This window comes from Rissa tridactyla, chromosome 5 (assembly GCF_028500815.1).
Source record: "Rissa tridactyla isolate bRisTri1 chromosome 5, bRisTri1.patW.cur.20221130, whole genome shotgun sequence".
In the NCBI taxonomy this organism is placed as follows: domain Eukaryota; kingdom Metazoa; phylum Chordata; class Aves; order Charadriiformes; family Laridae; genus Rissa; species Rissa tridactyla.
This window is the reverse complement of record NC_071470.1, coordinates 49,768,008-49,779,247: the sequence shown is the minus strand read 5'-3', so window position 1 is coordinate 49,779,247 and position 11,240 is coordinate 49,768,008. Positions and strand designations below refer to the sequence as shown.

The window sequence follows — 11,240 nt, the reverse complement described above, 5'->3', positions numbered from 1 at the left end:
TAAGGAAAAGAAATCTTTTTTCCCCCATTCTGTATTTGAACGTTTCATGGCAGCTTTTCTGCAAGCCTGGGACAAGCGTGTGAAATTGCCTTGCCCTGTGCAACTGCTGTTAATGGATGGGAATCAACAGGTTATACAGCCATCAGAAGCTGTATGCACATATATATATTTAAAATATGCTTTTCCTGGTTATGTACACTTTAAATAAAACATGTTAAATAGCAGGGTATTACTTTGTCTCTCAAAACCTATTGCAACAGAAGAACCACAAGGAAACCCACTCTGAAGAGCTTCACCACCATTTACAGCAGCCATGGGGATCGGAGCAGCACCTTCTAGTCCCTGACAGACCCGCTTTCTGAGGGCAGCCCTTCTGACTTCCTCCACTCCGCCAGGCGCTGCTTGAACCATTTCTGGAGAAAAAAAAAATAAGAAAAATAAAAGAGAGGTTGAGTGCACTGGGCTGAGCGAACCCTTTGCTAAAGGTGCAGTTATGGCCGGCATGGGGGACCAGGCGAGGGAAGCTCACGGCGCTGCACTGTTCCCAGGCAGTACGGGCAGCAGGACAGCCGCTCTTGACCGAACGGTCTTGTTACCTATGTGTGCACCTCTTAAACTCATTTCTCTTGCTCGCTTCAGACCTTGACAGCATGGGTGAGTCCTCATTTTATTGCTGTGAGTTCTTGCAAACAGAGTAGGAGATTAGCTAAGAAGCTGCTGGATGCTGTCTTTTTAAATGGCTGGAGCAGTGAAAGAATCACTGCAGGTCCAAAAATGAGCGGAACTAAAAGCTGACCTGCTTTGTAAGGCATGAGAGGGACAACACAGTAACTCTCATCAGATATACGGACAAATTTTTAAAAAGCATTAAATGTTATCTTAGTCTTCAAGCAATATGCATGGCTATGTTATTCTGTAGTTAACTTAGCATCCCTAAGCCAACTCCAAGAGCTGCTGATGCCACTTCAACACAGCTGCAATTTAAAATGTCAGATAAAATGCAGCTGGATAAAGCCACACTACCTCCGTAATACGAGAGAGATAACTCATGTGTGCCGGAAGCACAGCACAGCCTTTTGTTTGGGAACGTGCCTGTGATTTGCTTTGTTGCTGCGCATTTTGTTGCTATATTAGTTCATGGCTATTTTTGAAGCTATTGTGGTCTGTAATGATACAACCACAGTGCTCTCTACAAGTGGCTCTCGCACTAGTGCTGCCTTGGACCACATCCAATCAGTTGATTACTTGCCTAGCCTCCTCCCAAAAATTTCACTTCCTACCCTAAACCATCATCTCCTGTTGACTCAGTACCTCTTTGCATCTCATTTTTGCTAAATTTTTTATTAAAATGGTTGCTATATCTAGCCGATAAAGCACTCCAGATGTCAAGAGCGATGATTCTCTGTGTCATATCCAATGCGGGCACTTTGCAGCACACCAACCCAGTCTCAATCTTGTCCTTAACATGACCTTCATCTCCAGATCTCTAGGAGCACCCCATATTTCTGGAAAAAGATGGCTAACAGGGAAGATTTTAAGACATCTCCAGAGTTGTCCTGGGCATACATGGGCCGTGTTTACAACTTAACTTTAGGAGAATAACCCATGGAGCAGTGCAATTTCTAAGGAGGAAAAGATATTTTGGGGGTACTGCCTCTTTGCTACCTCAAACAAGCAGTGCAATGTGGTACCCACCTGCCACCAAAGGACAGTGGAGGAGAGGTCTCCTTTTCCACTCCAGCCAAGGACTATCAGTGCAATGGATGTTACACCAGCATCTTTCCCTGGGACAGGCTAAATGTCGGCATTGCCTGCTTGGATCTCATATCCCTTTTGATTTTGCCCAGGGAGATCCAGGCTTGGCAGCTGTCTGCAAAATGCTGCTAACTTTTTGGTGGGTTGGATTTCTCTTCTATACCCATCAATGCTGATATGGGCCTAGCAGTTTGTAAAACACCTGCATCAAAACCGGCTACACCGCAACCTGAAGGAACTGGTAAGGAGCCACTTGCTTCTGAAGCCCCAGGTAGCCTGCAGGCAGACAGATGGAGCACAAGGCTCAGTGGAAGTCCCAGGCAGTGGCATCCTGTCCCTGTGGAGGGACATTTGGAGGCCTCTATGTCTCCTGGAGAGCCTGACAGACTTGCCTGACATCTGGGCTTGGGGATGCTAAAGTAGCTAATTACAGTGAGGGGAAGAGTGCATGGCTTGAGCACGCACCACAGCACATCTGCAGGAGTTGCATCTATCCTGTATCTGTTTTAAAATGACAGTAGTTTCTTCAGACCATAAAGCTGGCAGTGGTTTGGACACCCGAGACTATCAGAAATGGCCTGGAAGGAAAGGACAGCGCACACGGATTGTATATTCAGGGCTCCACAGCCAGTCTGTGACCCTCGGCGTGTGCCCTTGCTCTGCCTGCGGGAAGAACTAGCCTGGTCTCCAAACCCAGGCTGGGGACGGGGCTCCCAGGCATGGGGGGGTGCAAGGATCCCAGTGGGGCACAGGGCTGCTGTGTGGGACACCACAGCTGTGGGATGAAGGGGCTGTGATTACAGGGGAAGGGGCTTTGGGGATGCAGGGGAAGGAACACATAGGGTGTAGGGAGGATGTGGGGTACCGGGTGGTGCAACAGAGCTCTGTGGGTACAGTGTGGGGTTGGGACTGCACTGGGGGTTGCAGAGGTGCAGAGGAGACCTGTGGGTGCAGTGTGGGGTGCAGAATGGTGCAGAGAGTGTAAGCAGGGAGTGTATGGGGCGCAGAGAGGTGCAGGGAGTGCAGTAGGAAGCATGTGAGGGGACAGAATGGTGCAGGGAGTATGATAGAGAGCCAAGGATAGGACAGGCAGGAGATGTGGGGAGTGTGTGGGGCACAGGACAAGCAGGGCTGGTGCCAAGGTGGAGGCGAGGGGTACACACTCACCAGAGTCTGCTCCTCGGAGAGCCCGGTCTCGGCTGCGATGAGGCACAGCGTGGTGGGGTCAGGATGCTTGTTCACCTTGCAGAAGTTGTACTCCAGGATCTCTAGCTGCTCCTCGGTGGGAGTCACTGGCTTCTCTGTGGCCATCTTCTCCTGGGGCAGGGTTATGGGGCCAGGCACTGTGGAGAGGGGCTGGTGTCATTGCCCAAGCTGGGACAGGCTAGTGGGGCCACACTTGCTGAGCCCCAGATTTGCCATCCACATCCCCACCAGCTCCCTCCTCCCCAGTGGCCTCTGGCCGTGGTAGGGCACAACTCCCTTCCCAAAGGCATACTGGGGACCTCCGCCGGGAGCCCCAGCACCCCCAGCAACTCCTGCCTTGGTTTCCCCAGTGTGGCGACCGCACGCCGGCAGCGCCCAGCTGAGCTGTCTCACCATCCTTAGCTGGCAGGAAACTGCAGCCTGTCCTCTGCTCAGCACTCCCCTGTTGCTGTATTTATAGCCAGTGTGACTCCCGTGGGGACAATTCCTGTTTACAACCATATTTAGGCCTGGGCGTCACTTGGGAGTGATGTCACAGCAATGGACATGTTGAGGGGCTTAATTTAAAGACATTAATTAAAAACCATCATTTATCCTTTGGGTGAGGGGACAGTATCTGGCACCCAGCCTAGTGTTTTTTGTTTTGTTTTTTTTTTTCTTTCTCCCCAGCGACCAGGCAAGTTTGTGCAGGAGAATCACAAACCAGAGGATGCAGCATCTTTTGGGAGCATGGGCTTGGACCCAGTTATCACCCCATTTTCCCTCCTGATCAGTGTCCTGGTCCTCCTCCTAGCAGCGTGGTCAGACATCACCCAAAACTGGTGATAAGCACGTGAGCTGCTTTGTTTTCACTAATATTTAATGCTATATGCATGGGCATAAACAGTTAGTTGTGTTGTTCCTGAGCATTGCTGAACTGTGTGTTTGTTTGTGTTTTGGTGTATAAGTGAAGGGTCAGTCCTCGGAGGACTGTACCCCGTGCATGTGCATTGCCCAAGCCCTCACTGCCTTTGGCTGTGATCAGTGCTAGGTGCTCCCGGTAATGGCAGAAGCAACGAGCCCACATTCTCCTCCAGTGTAACGTTTGTCCCACTTATGCTTTGCACGAATTTCTGGCAGACTTGGCACAAAAGCACAAGCAAAACAAATAAGTACACCCTGGGTAAGTCCCACAGCTCCCTTCTGCAGGGCTCCAAGTTTGCTCCCGCATAGCAGAGGGTCGAGGCTGCCAATCCGGTCAACTAAAACACGAGGCGTTGCCCCCACAAAGCATGCAGAAGTCCCTTGATGCTGAATCATTTCAGTGTTTCCGAAACCAAGCTGTGGGGTGTTGGCGGGGGAGGAGCTGGATGCAAAAATGTGGCCTTTCTAGATCTGCTTTCCTGCTGTCCGAGTTGCCTGGCCCATCTCTGCCAGGCGGGCCGGTTGGTGTTGCTGGGTCCCCAGTACTGCCAGGAGTCCTTGGCCCGCCTTGGAACTCCCCTGGGCTGTTTGCTGCAGACCTGCCCTGCCTCCACCTTGCAGTCCAGCTTCTCCTTCTCCTTGGCTTTGGGATGTAGCCCAGGCACCTCCATCATGCTGCACCCCTACTGTGTAGCTTTAAACCCAACTGCTTTCCTGGTTGACAGACAACTCGCCTTAACCCACTCGGTACCCTGGGCTCTCACTGCCTTACAGCACTGCTGGGATAGGGCTCAGCTCCAAAACTGCCTTGCAGCTTGCAAAGAGCCAGCTCTCCTATTCACAGGGCCTGGAGAGATCCTCTTCTTTGAGCTTTACCTCAAAAAGCAAAGGCTCCACTGAGCCTTGTCTGCAGGAGGTTGCTTTGACTGATAAAAAGATCCTTTGGCATTTGAGTAGGGGCTTATAAATAGACCAGGGCTGGTTGTGAAACAGCCCACTCTTCTTGAGTCACTTGGTAAATAGTGATTGTAACACAGCGGTAGCGTAAGGCTGGAGCACGTCCGAGTTTGATGGAGTGTGCTGGTAGATGGCATCATCCACCATTCTGGATGGACTGGGGAAAGACCATCTTTAACCCCATGTGCTGCAAGCTGAGCTGGCCTTGTCTGCAGAGTGTTGTGGCCACACGTGTGTGGCAGCAGTTGCCCGGGCTTTCCTGGCATCAGGTCAGTTCCAAGGTGTCCATATAGGAAGGGGACAGACAAAGTTCAGTCCCTCATGTGTGTGAGCCAGTGGGGGCCAGGTGAATGCTGCTTACCTATCTTGGGCATTTGGAGACATCTGGAAATGATGCAGGGGGAGAAGGAGATCCCCTGAACTTGAGGTGCTGCTCTTCAGCATAGGGCTGCTGGGCTCTCCATGAGGTCAAAGTGCAGATGAGGCCAGGCTCACGCCACCAGTCCTTCCTCCCCTCCTTGGTCAGCACCCCACGTCAACTCCAAGCCACCCACCCTTCTCCTAGAAAGCCCAGTCACCACAGGGCTCCTCATCGCCTCTGGATCATGCAAGTAGCCTGGGCCACCAGCAGCAGCAGGTCTGGGCAGTTTATAAATCATCATTTGCAGCCTGCTGCATTAATGTACATTGATGTGTGTGCATTGATTTGCATAGGGAACACGTGCTTCAACTTTCATGTTTCATCTTCACAGCTGTTTCTATTTCTGATAGTCTCCAGGTTCCTGAGGCGTTTCCCTGTAGGACACGGTATCTTCTACCTGCTGGCAGCTCAGGGTGTCACAGCATGCAGGATGCGATGCCTGATGGTTTTTCTTTGTCTTCCCTCTGCCCTGGAGGTAGAACAGTTCCTACCTCTCAAGGCTGTGAGATGGCTTTCAGGAAAAGGTCAAAACCCTGGGGGTCCTGAAGGGCTCTTCAGGTCTCCCCACATTGCTTCACTGGGTCCCAGAGGTTTTCAGGAGCCATGTGGCCCTGTGCAGTGTGTGGCACCCAGACTTGGCACCTCTTGGGTGCTAAAAACTGGGGGTATACAACAGGATTTGAGGGCACCAGGAGTCCCTAAATGTCCTCATTGGGAGTACCTGGACCACCACTAGCCCACCCACCATTTAAATGGAGCACTGTTTAAGCCCAGGCCTAGAGCCCAGCCTTCAGGCTGCACAGGACGTCTCCCCCATACAGGAGAGGTGATTTTTTTGCTTACGTTTCTTTAAACGTGGCAGAAATATGGAGAATCACAACCGTTTTGCTCAGATGCTGAAAAGCATCACTGCTCATTGCTTTTTTCTGACTAAATTTTTGCAGGCATTGGAAAAAAATGGCTTAGTACAAAGGATGTAAACCATCTATTTGGCCTTCAGAGAGGCTGGGGGGCTGTGGTCATCATACAGCTCTGTGAGCAGCCCCATGCCCACTGCCGTCTCCCCTGGGCAGCACAGAGATGAGAGTTCGGTGGCAGGGGGAGCCTATCCACCCAGCCAGAAATGACAATGCCAGATGCGCGGTCACAGTGAAACCACAGCATCGGTGACACCTGCTCTGTCCTACCTGTCACGCTAAAGAGCCCTGGGGAGTTCACACTTGGCTCTGACTAACTGTCTTGGTTTTAGGTGGAGCAATGTGAGAGCAGCCACCAGCTGAAGCTTGCAAGGGGCTCATCGGTTGCCTGCCAGCATTGCTGTGTACATGGAGGCTGCGCAGGCAGCACCTGGTGCTCTTCATGTGGCTGATGGGGCATTTAAATGTACCTCCAGGGCCATTTTGGAGTGAGCAGACAAAAGGCAATGGCTGATGGACACAAGTTGCAGCAAGAGAAAGTCTTATTAGATATCAGGAAAAAAAATCTTCATAGTGTGTGTGGGTCCAACACAGGGACAGGGACCAGGCAGATGGGGGCATCTCCATCCTTGGTGATGTCTAAAAATCAGCTGGACATGGTCCTGAGTGACCTGACCTAGATGTGAGGTAGGAGCAGTGGGGTGGAGAGAGACATCCCTCCGCAATTACACTGCCTGGGCCCTGTGGTTGCATCCAGCTCCCCAGAGACACCCTGGGGTTACTAGCAGAGCTCCCAGCTCTGGCCTGAGCTGGGAGAGGACATCTCTCTGTGTCCCAGCGTGCCCGCCCAGCACTGCTAACACAGTCAGCATTTACTATCCTGGCAGAAAGCAGCCACTTTTCCAGAAAATACATGATCTCTGTTTGCTCAGCTTTGCTTTTTTGAACGGCAGACACAATATTTGGCTGGCTGTGCACCTTTCCAACGATTTACTGTACCCCTGGAAGCCCCTGGAAAACTCTCTGAGCAGTAGCTCCTGCCCAGCTGATGGGGTCCCATAGCCTCTGCTGGACTTCTTGACCCCTTCCCCAGTGCTGTCCCCACTGTCACGGCTGGGGTGCGACTAGAGGCATCTGCATCTGGTTTTAGCTTGCAGCTATTTCCTGCCACTGCAGAGATCAAAATAGCAGTTCTCAATGCAAACGAGCCCTCCTGCCCTCCCTTGCTCTGCTGCAGGGCCACGTCCTGTCCCCAGCTTTGCTCAGCCTCCTGCTGTGGGGTGGCTGCGGATAACATCAGCCAGCATGAGGACAGGATAAGGTGGGACGGAGGCTTTAAAAATAAACCAGACCCTGCCATAAATAAGGAAAAACCACCTGTCATGCATCCTGTAAACTACCCGTTCAGCCTTTTAGAAGATAATATCGGATGGGAACAAAGCAAACAAGAGCACAGCAGCTGCTGAAGCAGAGGCAGGCCCCCCATGGTACCCCCAGCCTGGGGTCTCTGCCTGCCTCTGTGCCCCTCTCCCTGCCCCAGGCATGAAGCGTTCCCACCACAGCCCTGCTGGGTGCTGCTCCAACCTCCCGAGCATCGGCAGGCGCAGGTCATCTCCTCCCTCCATCCCCCCCCCATCCCCAACTGCAAATCCACCCCAGCACCCCCAGCTCAAAGCTTGCGCTTACCTGGAGCTGGCGGGGACCAGAAGCGTGTAAAACAAGAACCCCGCAGGTCCTTGGGTGACTGCTTAAGTATCTGCGTGTGTGTGTGACAGGCGGGGACCTGAAAAACCTGCCGCAAATCACAGGAGCTCCCGGGATCCACAGCCACTCTCTGGGCTGGTAATTCAGGTTTGGCATCCGCTCTCCTTGGCAGGGCTCAACGCATGGTTGTACGGGCTGCGGGGCTCTCCGGACGGGTGGCACGGCGAGCCGTCGGGGCTCGTCCCACTGCGCTTTCGCTCTGAGCTGGTGGACGCCGTCCTGCGGGCCCCGGGCGAGGGCTGCTGGGGCTGTTTCCTGCAGGGGGACAGGAAGGGTGAAGGCGGGGTGCGGTGGAAACCGCGCTCAGCCATTCATCTGCGCTCCATCCCAGCCTGCCTGCCCCTCTGGGGACCCCGGGGCACCCCACACTGTCCCCTCAGCCGGGCTGCGACTGTCTCCCCTGCTGTGGGCAGCCCCACTCCTGGCTTTGCTGATGGAGCACGGCGGCAGTTGCTGCTGCACAGGGCTGGCTTCTCGTCTCACTTTAGTCCCCTGGAAAGGATTTGTCCAGGTTTAAGGTTCCTGACTCCGCTGTTGTTTTAGTCATCCCTGTGACCCCGCCAGGCTGGGTATGGGGGCAGGACTGGGGTCCTGGATTTGACCTGCTGCTGCAGCCCAAGTGCCCTCAGAAGCGCAGGGCAGGAACCTGGCTAGGGATAGGGAGGAGGGCAGGGCATCCTCTTCTGCCAAAGACCTACACTGTCCTCGACTGAAGTGCCGGGGAGCCTGCGGTTCACAGTGGGGTGGGCTGGAAGCACTAGGCAGCAGCTTAAAAAGAGGCATCCTGTGGGGCAGGGTGCAGTGGGGAGGAGCTGATTTTCTCTCAGCTTACAGACAGCTGGAAGGGGATGCTGGAAAGTCAGAGGGGCTGGAGAAAGGGCTCATGAGAAACTGAGTATGGGTTGCAATGTCTGAGATTATCTGCCAAAGCTAAAGGAAAACTGGCACTGGGTGCAAAAAGCTGTGGAGCTAGCTGGAGCCAGGGGCAAAGAGCCCTGCCCCTGGGGAGAAGTGGTTGGACAAACCCGGGCAAGAAACCCGCCATATGTTTAGCAATGAGCCAAAACTGTCCTGAAGATTGAGTGGTTTTGTAATGTGGGGAAAGACACGGGCCAAGGCAAGGGGATTGCGAAGAGATCTGCACCAAAGGCCAGGCAGACTGGTGCCAATTTTCCTAGCAGGATGACATTGATCAAGCAAGAGTGCTTTTGCTTACAGGGGTAGCCTCACTGCCTGATAAACCAAGTGGAGCTGTTTAGTGGCTGCCAGAGGAGGTTTTTGGGAGAAGACTTGATCCTGCATGCCCTGGGCAGGCACCCGGCCAAGGGGATATGTCCTGTTTATCGCTGGTGCTAAGCGACGGGAGCACGGGTAGCGATGGGTGGTGGCACGGAGGTTGGAAAATGTGTCCAACGGGGTGGCTCCAGCAGCCGTGGGCTGGGGGGATCGGGGCGCATTCAAGGGGGCTGGAGCAGACACAGCCCTGGGTTTTGAACCCAGCGTGGGAGGTCCAGGCAGAGACCCTGCATTGCATACTGCCAGATGCCTGGGGAGCTCTGGTGGGTATCGCTACTTACCTGCCCCGTGCCTCTGCTCTGCTCTGACACCTGCTCTTGGCCACCCTTGAAGATGGCACAGAGGGGAAGATATTCTGGCCCAGAAAGATTTTCTTATGTTTGTACGCTGTCTTTTATTTTCTTCCGTGCAGGTGCCCCAAGCATTGCAAAATGTGAGTAACCTGGCCTGCGGGAACAGGATCGGCTCCTCTCTTCCCTTGTTTATTACTGTCAACAGAGAGAAAGTCTTTAATGTGGAAAAAACCCTTTTCCCTTAGCCCGTGAACCCAGCCCAGACTTGCACTGGGAACGCTGGCAGTGACATTTTTCAGGCTGAGACATGCCACTGAAATGGCTTCAGAGCTGCTGTGAGTCCCGCAGTGACAGTCCGAAGTCACACCACGAATTTGTCCATGTCTGACTGGCAAATGCTAATGCTTTTCTGATCCTGAAATCTTTTAGGCCCCATTTCTCCTCCTGGGAGAGGGTCAGAGTAGTGCTGGAGTTTATGCCTCAGCTGGTATTAGGAGATCCTTCCCCCAGAGGATGTCTCTTCGTCAGGACAGTTAGATTAAACAGAAACTAAATGCAGGGTGCATCCAGGTCCATCACAGGGGAAGAAATACAGCTGTTGTGATGTACATTTGACAAATTTGCGTGATGCCGTGGCATTGCAGCAAGGAGTTGGCAGCTGCAGCCTGTGTTCAGCATCCCACTCCTCTGGACCCCTCTTCAGAGGCTGGAACATCATCCGGTGCTTGCACTATGGCAACGTGTTGTGGGGGGCATCAGACACATAGCTCATGGCCATCCTGTCCCAAATGTTGTCCCTCTAATGCTGTGTGGAGACAGGATGGAAAAAAGATGAAGAGGAGAGGGGGGAAGCAACTTGTGAAGCCACCAGGAGAGAATGGGATATAATTCAGCTTTTCTGATTTGTTCATATTGCCTTCTTTCCTGAATTTTGCTATGTTTTCCTTCCTGAAAATGAGGCTTAGTACCAGCACCTCTTGTCTGGGCATTAAGCAGAGATTTTTTTTCTTTTTCTAAGTATGTGAGTTAAAAAATGTGTGCTTGCCAGAGACTCCCCCTTCCCCCAACCCAATTGTCAGAGAGAGAGCAAAACCTTCCCTTCTCCCCTTGGACACACCAGTGCAAGGGAAAACCACAAAAACCATCTTCTGTTTTGTTTTCCAGTGTTTTTTTTTCCCTATGTGCTGAGGTTTTCTGGCTACTAAACCAAAAAATGTGGCTGGAAACAAGGCTTTACAGAATTTTTTGGCTTCCATTCAGTTAGAGTTTCCTAACCAGCCAGTACTGACTCACAGGGTAACTCTTGCAGCTAACGCGGTGAGATTTCTACCTGCAAAACCCACTTGCCCCAGAATAGCGTAAGAGATGCTCTGCAGGGTGTGGCTAACAGCTGCCTTTGTCGGATACCCCAAAACACAGGAACCTGACTGAATCAGTGATCTTTTGGTCAGTTTTTCCCTGGGAGGGCAGCAACACTAGCTGCAGCCCAAGAGCCAGCAGCACACAGCGCTCACTCAGATCATGTCCCGGGCAGGGGGACCTGTCCCAAGGCACAGGCAGCTCCTTGCTGTCCTTATTGGTGGCTCAGCAGCTGCCTCGACTGCGCACTCTTCTGTGCGTTTTCCTTCTGTTTTAATGGGTAGGGCTCCGCCTGTCCCTCCTCAGCATCAGAACCGATTCAGGCCAGACAGATACGAATCAGATGTGACTTCCAATAAGATCCTCTGC

General features: G+C 52.7%; 1 protein-coding gene across 4 annotated transcripts; it reads right to left on the bottom strand.

The window, feature by feature from the left end:
- Positions 1-145: 145 nt before the first annotated feature.
- HOPX (HOP homeobox) lies at positions 146-8,656 on the bottom strand. Of its 4 annotated transcripts, XM_054204065.1 has the most exons (4): positions 8,622-8,656; positions 7,846-8,178; positions 2,923-3,072; positions 146-413 (listed from the first exon to the last, which is right to left on the bottom strand). In XM_054204065.1, exons 2-4 carry the CDS (start codon positions 8,017-8,019, stop codon positions 336-338), a joined length of 402 nt encoding a protein of 133 aa, XP_054060040.1. In that variant the 5' UTR covers positions 8,020-8,178; positions 8,622-8,656; the 3' UTR covers positions 146-335. The 4 variants fall into 4 exon arrangements, with proteins under 4 accessions (XP_054060040.1, XP_054060042.1, XP_054060041.1 ...); XM_054204067.1 differs by lacking the exon at positions 8,622-8,656 and having other exon boundaries at positions 2,923-3,098; positions 7,846-7,978; XM_054204066.1 differs by lacking the exons at positions 7,846-8,178; positions 8,622-8,656 and adding an exon at positions 3,355-3,695.
- Positions 8,657-11,240: the final 2,584 nt, after the last annotated feature.